The sequence below is a fragment of the Delphinus delphis genome, chromosome 13, assembly GCF_949987515.2.
Source record: "Delphinus delphis chromosome 13, mDelDel1.2, whole genome shotgun sequence".
Classification (NCBI taxonomy): Eukaryota; Metazoa; Chordata; class Mammalia; order Artiodactyla; family Delphinidae; genus Delphinus; species Delphinus delphis.
Genome location: NC_082695.1, coordinates 48,649,498 through 48,676,804, shown reverse-complemented (window position 1 = coordinate 48,676,804; position 27,307 = coordinate 48,649,498). Strand labels below are relative to the sequence as shown.

Sequence of the window (27,307 nt, the reverse complement as noted above, 5' to 3'; positions counted from 1 at the left end):
CATGGACATATACACACTACCAAATGTAAAATATATCTATGTAAATTTGCCTCTTCTGCAGTCATATAATATGTGTTTTTTTGTGTGTCTGGCACTTTTACTTATCTTATCTTCCAGGTTCTTCCATGGCATAGCATGAATCAATATTTCATCTCTTTTTATTTCTTTGTATAGTTTTTTGTTTTGAATAAACACACTTTTTTATATATATTCATCAGTTCAGGGACATTTGAATTGTTTCGACTTTTTTGGCTATTACGAGTATGCTGCTTTGTTATGTACAATATATTTTATGTGAATGTATGTTTTCAGTTCTCTTGAATATATACAAATGTGTGGGCTTGTTGAGTCATTTGGTAAGTCTACGTTTGATTTTCCAGGTTACTGCCACACTTTCCAAAGCAATGGCATTATTTTGCATTCCCATCACCAATGCATGAGGGTTCTAATTTTTCTATATCCTCACCAATATTTATTATTTTTGATTATAACAATCTCAGTGAATGTGAGGTAGTATCTTATTGAGGTTTTGATTTATATTTCCCTAATTACCTATGATGTTGAGCATGTTTTGTTGTGCTTTTTTGCCATTTGAACATCTTCTCTAGAGAAATGTCTGTAAGACTTTTACCAATTTTTAATTGGGTCATTTTTCTTTCTATTATTGAGTTGCAAGTGTTTTCATGTATTACAGATGAAAGTCTCTTATTAGACATATAATTTTCTCTCATTTTTATGGGCTCTCACTTTTTTGATTGTATCATTTGCAGCATGAATTTAGAAAACATTTTGGTGTAGTCCGATTTATTAGTTTTTCTATTGTTGCTTTTGCTTTTGGTGTCATAACTGAGAAGACCTTGCCTTACTAAAGATTAAAAGTATTTACTCCTGTTTTCTTGTAAGTTTTAGCTCTTATGCTTAGATAGATGATCCATTGTGATTTAATTTTTGTGGTGTGACGTAGGGATTCCACTTCATTCTTTTGCATTGGGTATCCAGTTGTCTCAGCACCACTTGTTGAAAAGACTGTTCTTTCCCAGTTGCGTTATCTTGACACTCCTGTTGGAAATGAATTGAAAATAAGTGTAAGGATTTATCTCTGGAAGCTCAGTTCTAACCCATTGATCTATATATCTGTTCTCATGCCAGTACCATGCTATGTTTATTACTTTAGATTTATAGTAGGTTTTGAAATTAAGAAGTGTAAGACCTCCAAATTTCTTCTTTTAAAAGACTATTTTGTTTTTTCTTAATATTTTGCAGTTACATATGAATTGTAACTTGTCAATTTCTGCAAAAAAGCTAGTTAGCTTTTTAATAGCAATTGCATTGAATCTGTAAATTATTTTTTGGAATATTGCCATCTTAACAATATTAAGCCTTCTGATCCATGAACATAGGATGTCTTTACATTTATTTAGATGATTTTAAATTTCTTATAATGTTTTGCAGCTGTCAATGTTCAAGTTTTGCACTTTTTTGTTAACTATAACTTAGTTAAATCTAAATTAATACCTAGTATTCTGTTCTTTTATATGCCATTATAAATAGAATTATTTTTCCTAATTTATTTTTGGGTTGTTCATTGCTAATGAACAGAAATACAACTGATTTTTGTATATTGATTTTGAATGTTAACTTTGCAGAATTCATTTATGAATTCTAAGGTTTTTTTAGTGGATTCCTTAGGCTTTTTTATGTAAAAGATTATGTCATCTGCAAAAAGAGATAGTTTTATTCCTCCTTTCCAATCTAGGGGCCTTTTCTTTCTTAATTGCCCTGACTAGAAGCTCAAAATACATGTTAAGTAGAGTGGCTTGAGAAGACATTCTTGTCTTACCCCTGTTCTTAGAGGGAAAACATTCAGTCTTTCACCATTAAATAAGATATTTCTTGTGGGGTTTTTAAAGATGTCCTTTATCAGATTGAGGATTCCTTTCTATTCCTAGTTTACTAAGTTTTTGCCAGAAAAGCATGTTCCTTTTGTCAAATATCTTTCTGCATCTGTTGAGGTGATCATATGCTTTTTTCCCTTTACTCTATTAAAATGGTTTATTACATTAATTCATTTTCTTGAGTTAAACCAACTTGGGATTATCCTACTTGGTTGTGGTATATAATAATAATTACTATATATATGATTGGAATTTGTTAGTGTTTTGTTGAAGATTTGTATATCTATATTCATAAAATATATTTGTCTGTAGTTTTTTTCCTTGTGATGTATTTAGTTTTGATATAAAGGTAATCCTGGCCTCATAGAGTGATTTCAGAAGTGTTTTCTCATCTGTTTTTCTGATGAATTGGCCATTATTCCTTGAATGTTCAGTCCAGTAAAACCCTCTGAACCTGGGCTTTTCTTTGTGAAAGCGTTTTTTCATTACTAATTTTGTATCTTTACTTGTCACAAACCTATTCAGATTTTCTATTTTTTTAGTCAATTTCAGTAATTTACATCTTTCTAGGAATTGTTCATTTTATGTGGTTATTTGATTTGTCAGCATACAGTTGTTTATAATATTTTTAAACCCTTTTTTATTTTTGTCAGGTCAGTAGGGATATTTCTTTTATTCCTGATTTTAGTAATTTGAGTCTTCTCCCTCTTTATTTGGAGCAGTAAAGCTAAAGTTTTGTCATTTAAAAAACTCTTTCAAAGACTACTCTTTGAATTTACTGATCTTATTCATTGTTTTCTATTCTCTTTTATTTGTTTCTCCTCTTTTTAAATATTCCCCCTTTTGCTTCATTTTACTTTACTCTTTTTCTGCTTACTTAAGGTGGAAAGGTAGGAATCTGATTTGAGATTTTTCTTATTTTTTGGCCATCCAGTTTTACTGAGATATAATTGAAATGCAACACTATAAGTTTAAGGTGTACAGCAGAATAATTTGACTTACATACATCATGAGATGATTACCACAATAAGTTTAGTAGACATCAATCATCTCATATAAATACAAAGTAAAAGGAGAAAAATAATTTTTTCCTTGTGATGAAAACTCTTAACAACTTTCATATATAACATACAGTAGTGTTAATTATATTAATCATGTTGTATATTATATCCCTAGGACTTATAACTGGAAGTTTGTACCTTTTGACCACTTTAATCCAATTTCCCCTACTCTTACCCTTCTCTTCAAGTAACCACAAATCTGATTTCTTTTTCTATGACTGTTTGCTTTTTGAAGTATGACTGATCTATAACATTCTGTTAGCTCCCGGTGCATATCTAGTGATTCAGTGTTTCTATACATTACAAAATGATCACCACAATAAGACTAGTTAATATACAAAGATATTACATTGTTATTGACTATATTTCCCATGCCATACATTTCATCCCTGTGACTCATTTATTTTGTAACTGGAAGTTTATACCTGTTAATTTCTCCCACCTATTTCACTCATCCCCTATGCCCTGTCCCTCTAGCAACCATCTCTTTGTTCTCTCTGTCTGTGACTCTGTTTCTGTTTTTTTATGTTTGTTCACTTGTTTTGTTTTTTAGATTCTACACGTAAGTGAAATCATACAGTATTTGTCTTTCTCTGAACGATTTCACTTAGCATAATACTCTCTAGGTCATCCGTGTTGTCGCAAATGGCAACATCTAATTCTTTTTTATGTCTGGGTAATATTCCATTATATATATATTTCTGTTTTTCTGCCAGTACCATGCTGTTTTAATCTCTGTAGCTTTGTAGTATAGTGTGAAGTCAGGGAGCCTGATACCTCCGACTCCATTTTTCTTTCCCAATATTGCTTTGGCTATTTGGGGTCTTTTGTGTTTCCATACAAATTTTAAAATTAATTGTTCTAGTTCTGTGAAAAATGCCATTGGTATTTTAATAGAGATTGCATTGAATCTGTAGATTGCCTTGGTAGTGTGGTCATTTTAACAATATTAATTCTTCTAGTACAAGAACACGGTATCTCTTTCCATCTGTTTGTGTGACCTTTAATTCTTTCATTAGCGTCTTATAGTTTTTGGAGTACAGGTCTTTTGTCTCCTTAAGTAAGTTTATTCTTCAGTATTTTATTCTTTTTGATGCAATAGTAAATGAGATTGTATATGGTGTTAAAGAACATTTTTGTTTCTTTCTTTTACATGTAGCCGTCCAGTTTTCCCAGCACCACTTATTAAAGAGACTGTCTTTTCTCCACTGTGTATTCTTGCCTCCTTTGAGGTAGATTAATTGACCATAAGTGCATGGGTTTATTTCTGGGCTGTCTGTCCTGTTCCACTGATCTATGCTTCTGTTTTTATGCCAGTGCCATACTGTTTTGACTACTGTAGATTTGTAGTGTAGTCTGAAATCAGGGAGTGTTTACTGTTGGCCAATAATTGTAAGCCATTTCCAATATATGCTCCCATAGCACAACTTGTACCTTCTGTACTCTGATACATATTACCTGTAGTCAGTTGAATAATGCCTGCCCAAAGACTTCAAATCCCAATTCTGGGAATTTGTAAAAGTTACTTGGGGAAGAGAGTCTTTGAAGATGCAATTAAGTTAAGGATCTTGATAGGAGGAGATTATCCTGGATTATCTGGTCAGGCCCTATATTCCCTCATATAAGATGGGTTCCTTGTAAATGAGAGACACAGAGGAGAAACACATCAAAGAGAAGTCAATGTGATATGGCCTCAAGCCATGAATGCCGGCAACCTCCAGAGCCTGGAAAAGACAAAGAATGGATTCTTCCCTAGAGCTTTTAAAGGGAGACCAGCTCTGTCAACATCTTGATTTTGAACTTCTAGCTTCCAGGACTATGGGAGAATAAATTTGCTTTTTTTTTTTAACATCTTTATTAGGGTATAATTGCTTTACAATGGTGTGTTAGTTTCTGCTTTATAACAAAGTGAATCAGTTATACATATACATATGTTCCCATATCTCTTCCCTCTTGTGTCTCCCTCCCTCCCATCCTCCCTATCCCACCCCTCCAGGCGGTCACAAAGCACCGTGCCGATATCTCTGTGCCATGTGGCTGATTCCCACTAGCTATCTACCTTACGTTTGTTAGTGTGTATATGTCCATGACCCTCTCTCGCCCTGTCACAGCTCACCCTTCCCCCTCCCCATATCCTCAAGTCCGTTCTCCAGTAGGTCTGTGTCTTTATTCCTGTCTTACCCCTAGGTTCTTCATGACATTTTTTTTCTTAAATTCCATATATATGTGTTAGCATACAGTATTTGTCTTTTTCTTTCTGACTTACTTCACTCTGTATGACAGACTCTAGGTCTATCCACTGGCATTTTTCACAGAACTAGAACAAAAAATTTCACAATTTGTATGGAAACACAAAAGACCCCGAATAGCCAAAGCAATCTTGAGAACGAAAAAAGGAGCTGGAGGAATCAGGCTCCCTGATTTCAGACTATACTACAAAGCTACAGTAATTTGCTTTTTTGTAAGCCACCCATTTTGTGGTAATTTGTTACAGAAGCTACAGGAAATTAATATATAGCCATAGCAATGATTTGTTTAATATTTTCTCTACTAGACTGAAAACCACAAAAACCTGGGTTATCTGTCTCATACACTTTGATAACTTCAGCACCTAGCAGAAGAGGGTTTGGCAGTAGTTGGTACTTTTAGGATACGTGCTGAAGGAATGAATTCATAGGCTATGATCCCTACATCACTCATAGTTTACTAACTGTATGAAATTGCTGTATTTTTGGTTATCTGGCAAAGGAACTGAGAGGAAACTCTAAGTTTTATTTCTGAGAGAAAAGATGAAGTTTTGAGGGTAGTTTTGCTAGTCAGTGGACTTAGAATTTGGATTTCGAGCCTAGGAAGAGTGGATATTCTCTGAGGAGGAGGGGGTGGGCCAGGAGAGCTGGTGGGTGGACATCTGAAATGGTGCTTCCCTGACACTATCCTCTAAGTTTCAACTAATTTCCAGGCTGGTCACTGCTGTGATTCATGCAGCTTCCCTGTCCTCTCACTGCAGATTGGTCTTGCATCATAAGGCAATGAAGGATTATCCATGGAGCCCAGTGTAGAAGAAGAGATGGCTCAAGATATTAAAGGAGAGAAGTCAGAAAGGTCTGAAACCTAGTGAGGAACCACATGCATCACAGATAATTTGTGAGGGAGCACTTCAAATTTAACAAAGGTGGAATGCCTGGCTGTTTGGCCATATATAAAACTTAATGTATATAGTTATTTGAATATCCTGCTTTAGGCACTGCTGCTACTGAGACCTATTGTAAACCAGAAGAAAGAAAGAAATAAAATAAAAACCAAACTAACAAAAAGCATCAGGTGATTTGCTTTCAGTTTTGCAGTAAGCTCAGTCTGATGGCACTACTGTTCAAAGAGTCTTTTGCCATTTGATTCATTGACTGCGTAATGATTTTGCTCAGGTTAATCATCTTCTTCTGTTGTATGCCAGCATTTATGGAGCTGTCATGTTACTTCAGGTTATGCCTCAAGGTCTGACTAAGAACATTGTGTGAGAGTGTGTGTGTGTGCGTGTGCGTGTGCATGTGTGTGTGTGTGTGTGTTTGCAAGTAGGAAACCCTTTCATTTCAGAAATGAAAATGCATCTACTGTGTTGTCAGCATTAGACTAAGGGACACATGGGTTAAAGGTTAAAAATGGGAGTTCTAGAGAGTATCTAGGTGTTAACTTTGGATCCTCCACTCAGAAGTAGTGAATTCATTCATGTGGCAGCCATGTAAGATTAAATTTATCTCTTATCTCATTCCAAACTTATTATTTATTCTTCTCAGTCATGTACGGAAACTTTTGGCTCTTTGCTGTCTTTCCCACTGCCATGACTTATCCCCTGCTTCAGCTCCCACCCATGTCAAATTCTGTTTCTTTCATGAAGTTGCTTCAGTAAAAGGTGACATCTTTATTCTCTGAACTCCCCTACTACTTGACTTATATTTTTATCATGATCATCAAAATGACAAAAGCCACCACTTATTGACTGTTCACTATATGCCAAATATTGGGTTATATCCTTTACATACATTATTTCATTTAATGGTTACAGGTCTGCGAAGGAGGCTCTGTTATCCCTATTTTACAGATGAGAAAACAAATTTCGAGACGTTTAAAAGATTTGCACAAAATACACAACTTCTGAGTGGATGATCCAAAGTTCACACCTAGATCATCTCCAGAGCTCACATTTTTAACCTTTAACCCATACTCTCCCTTAGTCTAATATGGATAGCAGAGTAGATGAATTTTCTTTCCTAGATTGTATGATACTAAGGGTAGAGGTTTCATATTCTTTCTTTCATTTCTCTAATCACAATGCCCAGTACCCAGGGACACAATAGATATTGATTAGATAAGAAATCAATATCTAGAAGAAATTATTACAGTAAAAAAATTACTGGACCTTAATAATGTATTTCAGAGTAACTTAAGAAAGTTACACTGATGGTTGCAACTAAGTCATTTTAAAATTTAAAAGGTGGCATTAATGGGTAAGCGTGATTGACTATGCCAAATATCTTTTTTCATGTTTCTTAAAGTTTTGTATGTAAGTAATATATAAAATGAGATATTCAATCATAATTTTTTGAACTTTACTATCTAGATGATCTGGATCAGTTTATTAAAATGTTTTTGTCTAATGAACTTTCTGTGTCAACCTTATATATTAAATACATATTTCCATATTTCTTTATTAATCTTGTGCCTTTTTTTTTTTTTTTTTTGGCTTTGTTTCCAGGATGGCGTAGGGGTAGATGAGAAGCTATCTTTGCGGCGGGTAGCGGTGGTTGAAGATTTCTTTGACATTATCTATTCAATGCATGTGGAAACAGGGCCAAATGGAGAACAAATTCGGAAACATGCTGGACAAAAGAGAACTTACAAAGCAGTAAGTTAAAAAAACAAAAAAAGAAAAGAAAAAGGCATGCATTTTGAAATTTGACATTATATGCTTATTAAAGATGGGTTAAATAGCTATGAGTGTTCTATCTTCAACATAAATTAGACTATATCATGGTCACACCCAACATTTAAACTATTATTATTGAATTCTATTTTGGTTGTATGTTCACTAAGTCTATTGCATATATTGCTAGAAACCTGTTTCTAGCATTATCATTTTCTTTTCTTTAAATGTGCATAAAATGTGGTAGTACCAGTCAAATGCCCACAAATGGGAAGATTAGTTGTGTTATATATTCAATATATAATATGTGTTCAAATCATAATATATAAATTATCTACTGGAACATATGAACTTTTGTACTACCACTATTGTCTTAACAGTCCTTCCCCTTCAAAACATATTAATATGTTCAGGTATTTCTTACTTAATACTTATAGTCACATGAATAAGAAAATTTTATGTGCTTTTCTTATGTTACCTTATATTAAATACATTTGCCCTGAAGGGTATGCCTTTCTTAATTTTCCAGTATAAGTTATTTAAAAATATGTGTTATTTTCATAGGCCTAGTGCCCTTGAACATTTAAAAATGAAAATATATAATGCTTTTATTGTAAATTATCTAGAAAACAGATGTAACTAACTGTTAGATATTGAATATATATTGTCAAAATGGAGTTATATATTATTTCTAAAGCTCTTAATTATACTTACTGTTCGATCTAGACACTTTAATCTAGTCTTTTATTTAATTAAACATTTTATGAAATCATCTTACTATAGATAATTCATCCTTTCTAGGAAAATTGAAGAGTAAATTATTCTTTTCCAATATGAGCAAAGTGTACATCAGAAATACTTTATCAGCAATCAGAATAATATCCTTTTTTAAAATTCTTATTGAACTTTGCTTTTGGCTACCTTTATATTAACTGTTTTCAGCTATATTTATACACAATATCAGTCTGGATCCATTTTTTTTTCAGATACAGAAAAATGTGTGAAATGCTCAAAGTTTCAAATACAGGTACATATGTTTGAAAATTAGCTACTGAGCATAAGAAATAGCTTCTTTTCCATAACTATTTTTTGCTATATCTCCAGGGTCATATTGAATCTTTATAGTTGCATAATAACCCCTAATACATGTTGTATTTATCTCTCCTTCTCTATGGTTTTGTTTCTTGGCTGTTTCCAAATTGCATGGTTTGTGGGCAGGCACTATTGTAAGTTTCCTTACATAACTCTGCCACATAAACTTTCTTTTGACTTACATATCTGAGGAGACATCTTTATCATGACTAATGATAATGACCTAGCTTCTTAAGATACTTTTGTGCAGACTAATGTTACTGAACATACTCATTTTGCCTGCCTCCTAAGCCAGGGTTGTATCTCTGGATACTAATAGGGAAAAAAACTGTATATTGATCTACTAATATCACTAACTGTGTACTCTTATGACAATTCATTTTCACAAAATAGCTACCTAAACTTGATAGGACTTTGTAAGGTAGGAATACATAAGTTCAGTTGTATTCAATGAAAACAAACCAACAAAAAACAAGTGGCTTCATTGTCAGGAATAGCATGGCAGCCAAATCTGTTTAGGTGCCAAAAGCAATTTAAAGTGATTTAATCTTTGAAATCCACTTATTAGAGACCTTTAATTAAAAGGGAAATATGACATAAACCCAAGTCTCTCACCCGGTGTTTTCCTAAATGCAATGTGGAGAATCTGACCCCCTGCCATAATGCATGCTGAACACTTCCAATAAATTGGTAAACACATTTCCAACATATATCATTTTGCATTAACATTTTGAAGATGTTTTCTGCATTTTGGGGTAGGGCTGGATACCAACTCTGAATGTATAAATAGTATCTGAAACATCATCCATTCCCTCTTGAGAATGTCCTACTTGAGGATTCTTTTCTTTCCCAAGTTTATTTTTTGTTTCCGCATCTAAAGTAGTCTCACCTTTTCCTAATATCATGAAGGTTTCTTCTGGCCTCACTTTCTGCCTTCTGGTATTTCTCAACTGAATCCTAACTAGAAAACATTTCCATTTTATGGAGTAATAATAGATTGTAGGAAAAAAAAGAAAAAAACACTGCTCATTGCCAGCAAAACTGTGCACATGACGCCACAATGAATTTAATTCTAATGTTAATATAAATGTTCAACTAATGGGGCATAAAACTAAATGCAATTTGAAATGAAATGGTGTAGTGCTATTAGGGCCCTAGACTGTTGGGTCAGAATTTAGTTCTCAATACTAATGCTGGAATTGGCTAGTCACTGGTAGAATTAGCTAGATACCTATCGCAGTTATAATGGTTCCCATTAAGGTTAATATTTTTTTCCTACTTCTAACACATTAGCTCATAGAGCATGCATGATTATTGACTTTCTTTTTCTCCCTTATCCTACATGGCCAAGAAACCATACTTATACAACTAATCATTAAAACGTGTCATTTTGTCTTAATAATATTACCAATAGATTTAGCGGTCATTTTATTTACTTTGCCTTTTTTGCAAATCTTTCTATGTTTTCACTCTGCAGGAAATGGTGGTCCTTTAATATTGGATTAACTTTTGAATGCTATTTGTTTTTACCTATCTGCAGTATATCATTCCTTGAAATATCTAGTCGTTATACAACTTAAATTTTATTGCAATCTGATCTGACTAGAGAAAAAAATTGGAGGGTGTATATTCTATTACTCATGAGCTCTTTTTAAAAATCCACATAAAATGACACATTTTAGGAATATGTAAAGGCTATCATAAGTAATTTTTTTTAGTCATTGTTGAATTCTAGTGTCTTTTAGGTCTTTCCTTCCCCCCTTCATTTGTCCCTGTGTATATATTCACCTTTACTGGTGCACTGAATGTGTTTCCTTCAATATTTTTGGTTGATTATCTACATTAACAGTGGAGAAGAAGTGTGAATCATTCAGGTATCACTTATATTTGAACTTAAGTATATCTTTCTACTGAAAATTGAATGCAAGTGTGCTTAGCAATTTGGAAAGTGACTTCAAAATTAATGTGGTAACATTGTTAAAAAAAAATCATGAATGCAGGAAGTTGTCTTCCAGTCCTTAACTTTTCTCAGCTATTGTCTGAATTCTACCTTCAGGGAATATATGACTCTTCTCTAGTTGTCTTTTATGTCTTGCATTTCATCACTGGCTAAAGCACAGCTGCCTTTCCAGAAAGGTTTCTTCAGTTATGGTCTGATTAAAGATAAAGTTTCAAAACTCTTTCTTGCTACATGTAAAATAAAAGTAACTGGTGGAAATCCAGGAACTAGCAGGGAAAGTCAGTGTTTTCAGTGGAGAGAACAGTCTGCATATATATGTGTATATGTACACACACACACACACACAACTTGTGGTGTGATACAGTAAGTTTACATGTATTACTCACATACATAGCTGCCAATAATTACGTTCATTTAATTCCGAGTGGAGAGCATATGCTATAGCTAAAAGAAAATAGGCTAGAAGCCAGACAAACTCAGTTTCAAATTTCAAATCTAGTACTTCCTATCTGTGTCACTTTTGGCCAATTATTTACTTTTTTTCTCCTCCTGTTTAGAGGGAGATAATGATATGCATGGTGTGGCAAAATAAATGAGTTAATATGCATGAAGTGCTTTCCTTATGGTCAACTTTTGAATAATGTTTTTTCTCCTTTATCCAATCACTAGTCATGTTCCAGGTAGAAGGACAAATGGGACAATCAACATAGTTCCATCGTTGCCCTAATTATAATTACGGATGTAATTTCCTCTGCTTGCCCCAATGCCTCCGCGTTGGGAGAGGGATGAATAGTAATAACTTAGGCATTCTCTTATGTACATCTTATAAATGTCACTATCTCTGGCAGTCCACAGTGTAACTGTTCTCCAAGCTTTGACCGGGCTGAAGGGAAGCACGGAAGAAGCCAGGTTACCTGTGTTTAGGAGCTCTCCTGCTAGATGAAGTTTATGAGAATTTCAGTTATTTCATTTGCTTTTACCGAAGTTTCAGTCTTACGTTAATTTTAAATTGCTTTTCTGAAAAATTTTAAAACTGGATCTCTTTAAAGAATTTGCTTTCAATATGAATAGAATATTCCTTTCCAGGGACATGCTGTAGAAAAATAATATATTAGGCAGAATGTCTGTATCCCTACTCTGAATGCTAAAAAGGAAAAGTCTTTATTCTAGCAGGTCTACAACTCTTAACCTTAAAACTTCAGTTAGTGCCATTTTATCCTGTTCTGTTTTATTACTATCTATTGGTTCAGTGTCTCTACTGCTAAATGGGGTTTTTTAACTTGCACCATTTGGGCTAATTTGCTATATCAAAATTCCCAGAATTCTTGTCAACTTAGAATAAGGCAAATGGCCAAAATTTGCAGCCATTGTGGTGTGAAAAAAATAACACTAAATTAAAACTCAAAAGTTCCTAGCAATTAATTTACCCTCTTTTTGACTTAGGCCACAGTTTTTGCACATATAAAATGAGGGGGCTATATTTCTGTTTTTTTTCCAGCTCTGAAGGAATTACAGCAGTTTTCATGGTGTGTGTGGAGCCATTACTGTGGAAGGGGCACAAGGAAAATAGTAACCAAAGTGAGCAAATAGGTTGGCACAAGAAATGTTCAAACATAGGGAAATGCCTCCTGCTCTTGGAAAAGTAGATTGGCTGATGAGCAAAGCAGAGAGATAGAAGATTTTGGCTTCATAATCATCTAGGGAGCTCTCCTATAAATAATAATAATGATGATGGTAATAATCATGAAAAGGATCTGTAGTCATTAGACTTCCTATATCTAGGATTTTAAAATAGTGATATAAGAAGAAAGGCCATAAAAATGATTCTCAAGTGTCAGCAGATTTTCACTGCTCTCCATTTTTGTTAAAAATTTTGCAGTAATCTGAACCATGTTGTCAATGGATGGCTACTTAAGTTATAATGTGATTTTAAGCGGCAGTGCAACAGATGTGACCACACCTAAAATTTCATTGTAAACATAAATGATCCTATGAACATCAGTGTTGCTGGTCTGATAGTCCTATAGTCTGAGACACTGTTGAAATAGGGGGTTATATCTATTTCTGTGATTAGTACCAGGAACGCCGTGCTCGCTAAGTACATTTCCCTTCCCTATCACAATTACTCAAGGTTTACAATTAGAATTTAATTTCTTTAGATTAAAGTGTTGACCTATATATCTTTATATGGACTTCAAATATCCTTGGGCAAGAGAAGCTAGAGAATAAATTAGGCTGATAGCAGTCATTGACATTTTGTATGATCATTTTGTAAATGTGTTTGTCTCTCCTATCTAGCTGGGTTTAACTCAAGAATAGATAGGAAAGAAATGTGTGACATGCCATAGATAGACCTACTGATGTTCCAAGTAGCATAGCATCGTCCTGGTTTTTGTGTGAACCCCAGTGTGGCATCATGAGTAATAGCCTTTGGCATGTATCTTATAGAAGTTGAGAACTCATGTTATCAACATGAATTGATATTGGCTCATCAATATCTTGAGCTTTGGCTCAAGATGAGCCAAAATATTGGCTATATTCCCCATATTGTACATCCTTGAGCCTGTCTTACACCCAGTAGTATGTACCTGCCACTCCTCCACTCCTATATTGCTCCTCCCCCCACAACTGGTAACCACTAGTTTGTTCTCTATATCTGTGAGTCTGCTTCTTTTTGTTATATTCACTAGTTAGTTGTAGTTTTTAGATTCCACACATAAGTGATATCATACAATATTTGTCTTTCTCTGTCTGACTTATTTCCCTTAGCATAATGCCCTCCAAGTCCATCCATGTTGCTGCAAATGGAAAAATTTCGTTATTTTTTTTCTTTATTTATAGCTAGGGTCAAAGTTAAAAAAAGTCTTGTAGTCCCCAATGGTGGGGGACCATGTCTGTTTCTCATATTACTGTATAATCACAGCTTAGTAAAAGAACCGTCTCATGGTAGAGTATTCCATAGGTACTCGTTGAAGGAAAAAAATTAACTCGTCTCTGTGAAGTCCTCGCCTTTTTGATACCAACTAAGTAGATGTTACTATAAATAGAGATAATGAAATAAGATCAGAGCTGTAGCCGGTGGCTGTAAAGACCCTGCACTACACAACTCATGTTTACCTTGAACAGCACCCTGGATTTCTACAATTTTGCAGGCTATGAATAAGGTAACAAAATTATTTAACACAAGTGCTTCCCCCTTGCTTTTCAGGGAAAACTTTGATGCTGCATTAAATTATGCTATCATCTTAGAGGCAGGATATAAACACATCACTTACATTTCCACACATTGGTTTATTTCTTATCAGATGCACACCCATATCCACATATCCCCCCACACACATAATAGGTTTTATAAAGGTGATTACTACTAAATATTGAACAGCTATTAAACACAGTACACATAATATTAAACCTACATTTATGTAGGAACAGCTTCATTGTTTTAGATAACTAAAAATATTATTCAGACTAAGAAGTCAGATGTGTAAAATCATATCAGAAGGAAAAAATAAATCAGTGGCATGAGAATTAGAGTTATTAAATAACAATCTTAGAAGAATAGTGTTCTGCCAGTCATCAAAATTGATTTATTTCTTATATAGGTGTAGTGAGAATTATCACAGGTGAGCAGAGTAACAGTGCAAATCCTGTATACTCAGAACCTTTTAGGTAGTAGAGACCGTCAAAAGACATAACTCACCCAAACCAGTTTATCACCAACTAATGTCACAAACCCTGTCATTAATAATTTTCATATTATTGTGAATAGGTATATTCCTTGAAAGGGAATTAACCTTCTGGAGAAACAGCATTAACTCTTCATGTCCAGCCTGATAAATTGCTACTTCAGTGCACCCTTGTGGTGAAAATGTGCCAATGCAGCTTTTAAAACTACTCGGAAGATTAGTACCTACTAGTGGGTGATTCTTCTTCAGATCCAGAGGTTCCTGGGTACTGTGATGATGTAATAAATAAAATCTCCTGAATTTCTTACAGTATATGCACCTGTATAAATACCTATATGTGTATTTAATTGGGATAAAATATAATAGGAAAGAGGGCTAGGACATGGGCTCTTGGTGTGAAGTAATAGAAAGAAAATGGTGCCAGCTTTGATGTCAGCTAGACGTGGGTTCAAATCCTGGTTAGGTAAGTTCTGTATGTGTGACTTGGGTATGTGTTATTTTTAGGGTTGCTTTTAGGCTCATAAATAATGTATGTAAAGGTTTTAACTTAATAACTGCTTCAAACATATTATGATAGTGAGATAATGTTATTTTTAAAAAAATATGGCATTGTTTGTGGGGTAACAGATGCTATAAACAGATTTTTTTCTATTAACTAGATATTGAGAGGCCTATTTCTTTCTTTGTATCATCTGTGATCCCCAGTGTCCCAAGGATAACACGCACCCATGTCTTCATTCATGACTTTTCCAGAATTGAAAGTGTTATTCACTAACTTCATCTGCTGCAATTTTAGTCAGTTCATCATAAGTAATGAGTGACAAGCCTTTACCTGTTTTTTATGTTTATCTGCTCTACTCCTCATCCTCTCCTCTACCTTCATTTTTCTGGGAATGTCCTCTCCCACATCACAGCCGTATTTGAGCATTGCTCTGTTCCTTAACCCTAGCAATTGGAAAGGAGGTGAATCATGAAAGAAACAGATTTTGAGAATTTGGAATTTGGACCAAGAAATTTCTGTCTTGGTGTGTTTTAATTCTTCAGTGGAGAACATATGAAAGTGATATCTTTTGTTATATGTATTAGTTTGCATAGTTATTTGTGTAGTCTAAAGCAATATTTCTCAGTAGGGCACTATAGACTTCGGGGTCGGACAGTTGGCATTGCCCCAAGTACTCAGAGCTTTATCCTTAACTCCTGGGGTCGAAGTTCCAGCAACGCAAGTCGCAGTTATTCCCTTTTCAAAAGTCACCTTGTTACTGAACACAAGTTCATGTGCCCAACACGTGGTGAGGCCAAATAAACCAAAACGTTGGAGTTGGGAGCAGAGAAAGGTTTATTGGAAGCCCATGCAAGGAGACAGGTGGCTTGTGCCCAAAAACCCCCAAACCCCTGGAAGGGTTTCAGTAAAGCACTTTTAAAAGCAAGGTGAGGGAGGGGTGTGGTTAGTTGTTGCAAACTTCTTGGTGTCGGATTCCTTTGTTCTTGTAGCGGTCCACTTAGGTCAGGTTACAATGTTTCTGCAAACCTCCAGCAAGACAAATGCTATGCTCTGCTCTGCAACTTTTTATCTCTATATGAATGGACTCTTAAAGGTCAGAGCCTTGAGGATAGGCTATCCTGTATATTTCAGGCTGTAGGCAACATTCTTTTAGTAAAGGCGCAAGGCCAGCATGACCAAGCACCGGCAACAGAGCACAAAGGTTAACGTAAAAGGAGCAGATCTAATATGGAGCCAGATTTGTTCTTCCCTATTGTAAGCTCTAGAGTACAGTAAACACGCAAGTTGAGAGCTGTTTTCTAAAGGAAACCATGTGGCTAGTTCTTTACTGGGCATCTCAGAAAAATGTTTTCATTATTTGCCAGTTGTGGAGCAGTTGAACAATGCAGACAATGAATTCTGCATCCATTATCTCATTATTACCATCTCACAGACTCTGCAGTTTTCACAAACATATGAGGGTTGTGCGACTCACTGCACTCGCTAGAGAAGTGAAGACTAACCTTCTCCATTTTTCTTTCTTTTTTTTTTTTTTACATCTTTATTGGAGTATAATTGCTTTACAATGGTATGTTAGATTCTGCTTTATAACAAAGTGAATCACTTATACATATACATATGTTTCCATATCTCTTCCCTCTTGCGTCTCCCTCCCTCCCTCCCACCCTCCCTATCCCACCCCTCTACGTGGTCACAAAGCACCGAGCTGATCTCCCTGTGCTATGCGGCTGCTTCCCACTAGCTATCTGTTTTACGTTTGGTAGTGTATATATGTCCATGCCACTCTCTCGCTTTGTCACAGCTTACCCTTCGCCCTCCCCATATCCTCAAGTCCATTCTCTAGTAGGTCTGTGTCTTTATTCCTGTCTTACCCCTAGGTTCCTTATGACTTTTTTTTTCTTAAATTCCATATATATGTGTTAGCATACGGTATTTGTCTTTCTCTTTCTGACTTACTTCACTCTGTATGACAGACTGCCATCCACCTCATTACAAATAGCTCAATTTCGTGTCTTTTTATGGCTGAGTAATATTCCATTGTATATATGTGCCACATCTTCTATATCCATTCATCCAGTGATGGACACTTAGGTTGTTTCCATCTCCTGCCTATTGTAAATAGAGCTGCAATGAACATGTTGGTACATGACTCTTTTTGAATTATGGTTTTCTCAGGGTATATGCCCAGTAGTGGGATTGCTGGGTCATATGGTAGTTCTATTTGTAGTTTTTTAAGGAACCTCCATGCTGTACTCCATAGTGGCTGTACCAATTCACATTCCCACCAGCAGTGCAAGAGTGTTCCCTTTTCTCCACACCTTCTCCAGCATTTATTGTTTCTAGATTTTTTGTTGATGGCCATTCTGACTGGTGTGAGATGATATCTCATTGTAGTTTTGATTTGCATTTCTCTAATGATTAATGATGTTGAGCATTCTTTCATGTGTTTGTTGGCAGTTTGTATACCTTCTTTGGAGGAATGTCTATTTAGGTCTTCTGCCCATTTTTGGATTGGTTTGTTTGTTTTTTTGTTATTGAGCTGCATGATCTGCTTATAAATTTTGGAGATTAATCCTTTGTCAGTTGCTTCATTTGCAAATATTTTCTCCCATTCTGAGGGTTGTCTTTTGGTCTTGTTTATGGTTTCCTTTGCTGTGCAAAAGCTTTGAAATTTCATTAGGTCCCATTTGTTTATTATTGTTTTTATTTTCATTTCTCTAGGAGGTGGGTCAAAAAGGATCATGCTATGATTTATGTCATAGAGTGTTCTGCCTATGTTTTCCTCTAAGAGTTTGATGATGTTAGGGAGTGATCTAATCTCATACTTTTACATGGACCTGTCCAGTTTTCCCAGCACCACTTATTGAAGAGGCTGTCCTTTCTCCACTGTACATTCCTCCCTCCTTTATCAAAGATAAGATGACCATATGTGCGTGGGTTTATCTCTGGGCTTTCTATCCTGTTCCATTGATCTATCTTTCTGTTTTCGTGACAGTACCATACTGTCTTGATTACTGTAGCTTGTAGTATAGTCTGAATTCAGGGAGCCTGATTCCTCTAGCTCCGTTTTCCGTTCTCAAGTTTGCCCTGGCTATTTGGGGTCTTTTGCGTTTCCATACAAATTGTGAAATTTTTTGTTCTAGTTCTGTGAAAAATGCCAGTGGTAGTTTGATAGGGATTACATTGAATCTGTAGATTGCTTTGGGTAGTAGAGTCATTTTCACAATGTCGATTCTTCCAATCCAAGAACATGCTATATCTCTCCATCTTTTGTATCATCTTTAATTTCTTTCATCAGTGTCATAATTTTCTGCATACAGGTCTTTTGTCTCCTTAGGTAGGTTTACTCCTAGATATTTTATACTTTTTGTTGCAGTGGCAAATGGTAGTGTTTTCTTGATTTCACTTTCAGATTTTTCATCATTAGTGTATAGGAATGCCAGAGATTTCTGTGCATTAATTTTGTATCCTGATACTTTACCGAATTCATTGATTAGCTCTAGGGGTTTTCTGGTAGCATCTTTAGGATTCTCTATGTATAGTATCATGTCATCTGCAAACAGTGACAGTTTTACTTCTTCTTCTCTGATTTGGATTCCTTTTATTTCCTTTTCTTCTCTGATTGCTGTGGCTAAAACTTCCAAAACTATGTTGAATGAGAGTGGCGAGAGTGGGCAACCTTGTCTTGTTCCTGATCTTAGTGGAAATGCTTTCAGTTTTTAACCACTGAGGACGATGTTGGCTGTGAGTTTGTCATATATGGCCTTTATTATGTTGAGAAACGTTCCCTCTATGCCTACTTTCTGGAGGGTTTTTATCATAAATGGGTGTTGGATTTTGTCGAAAGCTTTCTCTGCATCTATTGAGGTGATCATATGGTTTTTCTCCTTCAATTTGTTAATATGGTGTATCACGTTGATTGATTTGCATATATTGAAGAATCCTTGCATTCCTGGAATAAACCCCACTTGATCATGGTGTATGATCCTTTTAATGTGCTGTTGAATTCTGTTTGCTAGTATTTTGTTGAGGATATTTGCATCTATGTTCATCAGTGATATTGGCCTGTAGTTTTCTTTCTTTGTGACATCCTTGTCTGGTTTTGCTATCAGGGTGATGGTGGCCTTGTAGAATGAGCATGGGAGTGTTCCTCCCTCTGCTATATTTTGGAAGAGTTTGAGGAAGATAGGTGTTAGCTCTTCTCTAAATGTTTGACAGAATTTGCCTGTGAAGCCATCTGGTCCGGGGCTTTTGTTTGTTGGAAGATTTTTAACCATACCTTCAATTTCAGTGCTTTTGATTGGTCTTTTCATATTTTCTATTTCTTCCTGATTCAGTCTTGGCAGGTTGTGCATTTCTAAGAATTTGTCCATTTCTTCCAGGTTGTCCATTTTATTGGCATAGAGTTGCTTGTAGTAATCTCTCATGATCTTTTGTATTTCTGCAGTGTCAGTTGTTACTTCTCCTTTTTCATTTCTAATTCTATTGTTTTGTCTTCTCCCTTTTTTTCTTGATGAGTCTGGTTAATGGTTTATCAATTTTGTTTATCTTCTCAAAGAACCAGCTTTTAGATTTGTTAATCTTTGCTATCGTTTCCTTCATTTCTTTTCATTTATTTCTGATCTGATCTTTATGATTTCTTTCCTTCTGCTAACTTTGGGGTTCGTTTGTTCTTCTTTCTCTAATTGCTTTACGTGCAAGCTTAGGTTCTTTATTCGAGATGTTTCTTGTTTCTTAAGGTAGGATTGTATTGCTATAAACTTCACTCTTAGAACTGCTTTTGCGGCATCCCATAGGTTTTGGGTCTTTGTGTCACCATTGTCATTTGTTTCTAGGTATTTTTTGATTTCCTCTTTGATTTCTTCAGTGATCACTTCGTTATTAAGTAGTGTATTGTTTAGCCTCCATGTGTTTGTATTTTTTACAGATCTTTTCCTGTAATTGATATGTAGTCTCATAGCACTGTGGTCGGAAATGATACTTGATACAATTTCGATTTTCTTAAATTTACCAAGGCTTGATTTGTGACCCAAGATATGATCTCTCCTGGAGAATGTTCCATGAGCATTTGAGAAAAATGTGTATTCTGTTGTTTTTGGATGGAATGTCCTATAAATATCAATTAAGTCCATCTTGTTTAATGTATCATTTAAAGCTTGTGTTTCCTTATTTATTTTCATTTTGGATGATCTGTCCATTGGTGAAAGTGGGGTGTTAAAGTCCCCTATTATGACTGTGTTACTGTTGATTTCCCCTTTTATGGCTGTTAGTATTTGCCTTATGTATTGAGGTGCTCCTATGTTGGGTGCATAAATATTTACAATTGTTATATCTTCTTCTTGGATCTATCCCTTGATCACTATGTAGTGTCCTTCTTTGTCACTTCTAATAGTCTTTATTTTAAAGTCTATTTTGTCTGATATGAGAATTGCTACTCCAGCTTTCTTTTGGTTTCCATTTGCATGGAATATCTTTTTCCATCCTCTTACTTTCAGTCTGTATGTGTCTCTAGGTCTGAAGTGGGTCTCTTGTAGACAGCATATATATGGGTCTTGTTTTTGTATCCATTCAGCCAGTCTGTGTCTTTTGGCGGGAGTATTTAGTCCATTTACATTTAAGGTAATTATCGATATGTATGTTCCTATTCCCATTTTCTTAATTGTTTTGGGTTCGTTATTGTAGGTCTTTTCCTTCTCTTGTGTTTCTTGCCTAGAGAAGTTCCTTTAGCATTTGTTGTAAAGCTTTTTTGGTGGTGCTGAACTCTCTCAGCTTTTGCTTGTCTGTAAAGTTTTTAATTTCTCCATCTAATCTGAATGAGATCCTTGCTGGGTAGAGTAATCTTGGTTGCAGGTTTTTCTCCTTCATCACTTTAAATATGTCCTGCCAGTCCCTTCTGGCTTGCAAAGTTTCTGCTGAAAGATCAGCTGTTAACCTTATGGGGATTCCCTTGTGTGTTATTTGTTGTTTTTCCCTTGCTGCTTTTAATATGTCTTCTTTGTATTTAATTTTTGACAGTTTGATTAATATGTGTCTTGGCGGATTTCTCCTTGGATTTATCTGTATGGGACTCTGTGCTTCCTGGACTTGATTAACTATTTCCTTTCCCATATTAGGGAAGTTTTCAACTATAATCTCTTCAAATATTTTCTCAGTCCCTTTCTTTTTCTCTTCTTCTTCTGGAACCCCTATAATTCGAATGTTGGTACGTTTAATGTTGTCCCAGAGGTCTCTGAGACTGTCCTTAGTTCTTTTCATTCTTTTTTCTTTATTCTTCTCTGCAGTAGTTATTTCCACTATTTTATCTTCCAGGTCACTTATCCGTTCTTCTGCCTCAGTTATTCTGCTATTGATCCCATCTAGAGTATTTTTAATTTCATTTCATCTTTAGTTCTTCTAGGTCCTTGTTAAATGTTTCTTGCATTTTGTCTATTGTATTTCTAAGATTTTGGATCATCTTTACTATCATTATTCTGAATTCTTTTTAAGGTAGACTGCCTATTTCCTCTTATTTGTTAGGTCCGGTGGGTTTTTATCTTGCTCCTTCATCTGCTGTGTGTTTTTCTGTCTTCTCATTTTGCTTATCTTACTGTGTTTGGGGTCTCCTTTTCATAGGCTGCAGGTTCGTACTTCCCGTTGTTTTTGGTGACTGTCCCCAGTGACTAATGTTGGTTCAGTGGGTTGTGTAGGCTTCCTGGTGGAGGGGACTAGTGCCTGTGTTCTGGTGGATGAGGCTGGATCTTGTCTTTCTGCTGGGCAGGTCCTTGTCTGGTGGTGTGTTTTGGGGTGTCTGTGGACTTATGATTTTAGGCAGCCTCTCTGCTAATGGGTGGGGTTGTGTTCCTGTCTTGCTAGTTGTTTGGCATAGGGTGTCCAGCACTGTAGCTTGCTGGTCGTTGAGTGAAGCTGAGTGCTGGTGTTGAGATGGAGATCTCTGGTAGATTTTCGCCATTTGATATTATGTGGACCTTGGAGGTCTCTTGTGGACCAGTGCCCTGAAGTTGGCTCTCCCACCTCAGAGGCACAGAACTGCCTTCTGGCTGCAGCACCAAGAGCCTTTCATCCACACGGCTCAGAATAAAAGGGAGAAAAAGTTGAAAGAAAGAAAGAAAGAAAGAAAGAAAGAAAGAAAGAAAGAAAGAAAGGGGGAAAGAAAGGAGGGTGGGAGGAAGGAAGGAGGGAAGGAAGGAAAGAAAGAAAGAAGATAAAATAAAATAAAGTGAGATAAAATAAAATAAAGTTATTAAAATAAAAAATATTTATTAAGAAAAAAAATTTTTTTTAAAGGAAAAAAAAATGGATTGGTAGAACCCTAGGACAAATGGTGAAAGCAGAGCTATACAAAGTCTCACACAGAAGCATACACATACACATTCACAAAAAAATGGAAAAGGGGAAAAAATAATAAATGTTGCTCTCAAAGTCCACCTCCTCAATTTGGGATTATTCGTTGTCTATTCAGGTATTCCACAGATGCAGGGTACATCAAATTGATTGTGGAGCTTCAATCTGCTGCTTCTGGGGCTGCTGGGAGAGATTTCCCTTTTTCTTCTTTGTTCTCACAGCTCCTGGGGCTCAGCTTTGGATTTGGCCCCGCCTCTGTGTGTAGGTCCCTGGAGGGCGTCTGTTCTTCTCTCAGACAGGACGGGGTTAAAGGAGCAGCTGCTTCGGGGACTCTGGCTCACTCAGGCTGGGGTGAGGGAGAGGCACGGAGTGCAGGGCGAGCCTGCGGCAGCAGAGGCCGTCATGACGTTACACCAGCCTGAGGCGTGCCCTGCGTTCTCCCAGAGTAAGTTGTCCCTGGATCCCGGGACCCTGGCAGTGGTGGGCTGCGCAGGCTCCCCGGAGGGGGGGTGTGGAGAGTGACCTGTGCTGGCGCATAGGGTTCTTGGAGGTGGCAGCAGCAGCCTTAGCGTCTCATGCCTGTCTCTGGGGTGCGCGCTGTTAGCTGTGGCTTGCGCCCGTCTCTGGAGCTCCTTTAAGCAGCGCTCTTAATCCCCTCTCCTCGTGCACCAGGAAACAAAGAGGGAAGAAAAAGTCTCTTGCCTCTTCGGCAGGTCCAGACTTTTCCCCAGACTCCCTCCCGGCTAGCCGTGGTGCACTAACCCCCTGCAGGCTGTGTTCACGCCACCATCCCGAGTCCTCTCCCTGCGCTCCGACCAAAGCCCGAGCCTCAGCTCCCAGCCCTGCCCGTCCCGGCGGGTGAGCTGACAAGCCTCTCGGGCTGGTGAGTGCCGGTTGCCACCGATCCTCTGTGCAGGAATCTCACCGCTTTGTCCTTTGCACCCCTGTTGCTGTGCTCTCCTCCGCGGCTCCGAAGCTTCCCCCCTGCCACCTGCAGTCTCCGCCCGCGAAGGGGCCTCCTAGTGTGTGGAAACCTTTCCTGCTTCACAGCTCCCTTCCATTAGTGCAGGTCCCGTCCCTATTCTTTTGTCTGTGTTTATTCTTTTTTCTTTTGCTCTACCCAGGTACGTGGGACTTTCTTGCCTTTTGGGAGGTCTGAGGTCTTCTGCCAGCATTCAGTAGGTGTTCTGTAGGAGTTGTTCCACGTGTAGATGTATTACTGGTGTATCTGTGGGGAGGAACGTGATCTCCACGTCTTACTCTTCCGCCATCTTCAGGCAAAATTTTCACCTCTATTTTTCTTCCGTTTCCTCTAAGATGGCTAAATCTTGCCTGCTTTAAATGACTGTGGCAGCAGTATTCTTGGTCACCTGTTGTAAAAGAAGTGCTGTCTTCCCACTGCCTAGCAGGTCTTAGTGAGGGTAACATTTAACCAAGGAAGCTGCAACAGGAGCCCGGGAAAACTTGAACATGCCGTTGAATTCTAGGCCAGAAAGGTTGGATTCAACTTGTTCGCCCCTAAGCCCCAGAAAAAACCACTAATATATCACAGAATATACATTCTTCAGGAAACATCAAGAGAAGGAGTCATTTCCCCACTCTTCCATGTGTGTAATTGTATATTTTAATGTAGCTATTCATGCTGCAAGTAATTGTATAAATATTTGCTTTGCAGAGCCATTTTATTTACATGCAACATTTAAAAATTCTCTTTATTTTACTATTAGGAAACACATATGAAGAAAAACTTTTTCAGTGCCCATCTGCTCATTTTTTCATCTAATGTAAGAATTCCCCGTTATGACAATCTGTTCCTTAACAGCCAGATATTCTAACATAAAAAGAGACACAAAAACATTACCCATAACTTTGGAGACATACCTCCAGATTATTGGACTCTCTCTCTTTTCGATATTGTCACACTTGCTCAGTTGATGACTATTTTAATAATTGTAAGATACAACTCCAAGTTAAAGATGTTCATCATTATAATGAAGATAAAACAGTAGAAAATAAAGTTATTTTCTGCAAAGCAATATAGCTAAATTTGAAGTGTTATCAGTGGAGCAAAAACTATTTCTAATAAAAAGGAATTAGCTATAATTAACTTAAATCACATTCTATTTCTTGTTTGCCTACACCTCGATGTACTAATGCATGGTGATGTGGTGCCCAATACATACGGTTGCCCTGGAATGCTGTTCCCGCTCTCTGTTTTCCTCCTCTAGTTCCTTTTCATCATATAGCAGATTTCTGTGCCTTGGCCCAGGTTCACAGTCTTTGCCTCTTGCCTTGCACTTGTACCATTACCCTATCCCTGGAGGATACAGACTGCACCTCGTTCACTTTTTATTCCTCTTGCTCTTCATTTGATGTATTTGCCTCAGATTTCCAACTTGCTTTTAGCTGTCTAAAATTTGACCCGAACTGTCTAAAAATAGTCCTGCCTGCTTTAGACCTCTTTTGAATTTGCAGCCTTCATTTTAAACTTGACCACATAACTACCATCTTCTGTCAACACCACAGCAGGCTGCATCCCTCTGCTTTAGACCAGTGTTTTTCACATTATGTGTCACAACCCATTAGTGAGTTTTCAAGCCAATTTAGTGGGTTGTGATAACTTTAAAAAATGAAATAGAAGAAAATAGAAATGGTCTGTTTTGTTGTTGAAATGTGTATATGTGCTGGCTTATGATATAAAATATATTCCTACCGGTGCTGTTGGTCTACAAAGTTGGAAAATATTGCTTTCAATGGGCACTGTGATTTCAGATTGCCTACAGATGCCCAATAATCACTTCCACCTACCCTGCTTCTCACTTCTGCTCTTGGTATATTCTTAGATCTTCCTGACATGACAATTTGTTCCACATTTAAGATTATCTTTGGACTCTAACCCATATTTTCATTCATCTTAGATAAATGTACCGTATAAGGTTGTCAGATTTAACAAATACAGGATGCCCAGTTATATTTGAATTTCAGATAAATGATAATTTTTAATATAAGTTATTCCCAATATCACATGTTTATCTGGAATTCACATTTAATGTGTGTGCTGGATTTTATCTAGGACCCTTAATACTCTTCAAAAAGCAACCCAAGATATTTCAGACTGGGCTAGGCCACCCCCTTCCCCCTTAACTAAATGAAAAAGACAAGAGGAGCTGATGAATGAGTGTGATGATTGAATATATAGAAAGTACTCAGAGAAGAATGAAGGTAAATAATAGACAGTGATATGAACTGAAAATAGCATGTTGGAGTAGGTGATAACAATACCAGAGTGCAACAAAATAAGTAATACTTTGGAATTGTTAGGAGCCCAACTAAAACGTGAGAATCTGCCACCAGGGGGGCAGTGGCACGTTTGGAGCTGAAGAGCAAATCTGGCGGCATCCTAGTTTCAGTATTGGAGATATTGTTAAGGTACAGGAATTCATTTGGTTATTTATCAGGTGTTTAGAGGTCAAACAGATACAATTAAACAGGAAGTGTTTTTGAAATAGTAGTTAGGATTTGGAAGCAAAAATTGTTGAGGGTCAGAGTAAATACAAATTTGATTAGGCAGGCCAAATGTCTGGCTTTTTGTTTAATTGATTATTGCTGTGAATACACTTTTTAACCTAAGAGTGTTTATGCTGAGTCCTGATCAAAGCATTTTTCGGAATCTCTTCAAAATTAACCAAACAATTACCAACAGGTGATTCCAATAATTTGGTATAGCCGAGCACATTAGTGGTGTAGAACCATATCTCACAGTATTCAGGGATAATTATAATGCCTGTACACTTAATAGATATTTGTTCAGTAAATAAATGTTTAGATGAAAAATGTCTTCATCTGTGTAAGACTGTTTCCATGTGCAACTCCCCAGATTAATAAATTCCTCTGTAGAAGTATAATGATGTTCGCTGCTTACCTTTTCTCACGCATGCAATGGGTAAAAGAGAATCCATATAAATATAAGAGAAAGCCATTGGCTGGAATTTTCAGTTTTGTAACACATCTATAAAAATATCTGGGCCAAATGTTATAGTGTTTGTAAAGCTTTATATGTATATGATATGGGTGTGTGTGTGTGTGTGTATATATATATATATATATATATATATATATATGTATTTTTTTTCCTAATTCCCTCTCTTCAGATGTATTCAAAAATATACAATGTATAAACCAGGTAAAGACATAGTGGCCCTTGTTGAACTGGAGATAGTGCCCATAAACAAGACTTCCCTTCCTTAGATAGGGGTCTCTCTGGACTACGGTGTCTTTGTGAATCAGGACATATGAGGTCTTTAATAGTGTTTGGATTTATAGGTTCTGTTCAATTACATTTTAATTTTATTAGTTTTTGTTTGGTTTTTGGGTTTTTTTTTTTTTTTTTTTTTCGCGGTACTTGGGGCTCTCACTGTTGTGGCCTCTCCCGTGGCGGAGCAAGGCTCCGGATGCGCAGGCTCAGCGGCCACGGCTCACGGGCCCAACCGCTCCGTGGCATGTGGGATCTCCCCGGACCGGGGCACGAACCCGTGTCCCCTGCATCGGCAGGCGGACTCTCAACCACTGCGCCACCAGGGAAGCCCCTATTTTAATTTTATTAGTTTTTAAAAATAAATTTTCTACAGCTTCATTATCCAGTTATGTACATTGCAGGTGGTTTGTGATAGTATATCACAGTATTAAATATTAAATATCACAATAGCGATATGATAAACAAATTTCATTAGGAGACTATTTCTTTATTCATAATTTCAAGAGTTTCACAAGGGAAAATGTTAAAAATTTGGCCCTAAAGGCAAATTCTTCCATGAGTGTACTGCATGATATTTGGCAAAAAAAAAAAAAAAAA

The 27,307-nt window shown here is 36.6% G+C and overlaps 1 protein-coding gene across 5 annotated transcripts in view; it reads left to right on the top strand.

The window, feature by feature from the left end:
* NOL4 (nucleolar protein 4) overlaps nt 1–27,307 on the top strand; it is a 403,038-nt gene that overhangs the window by 93,389 nt on the left and 282,342 nt on the right. For 2 of the 5 annotated variants that reach the window (XM_060028861.1, XM_060028858.1), the window contains exons 2-3: nt 7,707–7,860; nt 17,414–17,449. In XM_060028861.1, the coding sequence (XP_059884844.1) occupies nt 7,707–7,860; nt 17,414–17,449 (190 nt within the window). Of the gene's footprint in view, nt 1–7,706; nt 7,861–8,838; nt 8,902–17,413; nt 17,450–27,307 lie in introns of all 5 variants that reach the window. The other 3 variants (XM_060028862.1, XM_060028859.1, XM_060028860.1) reach the window with 2 other exon arrangements.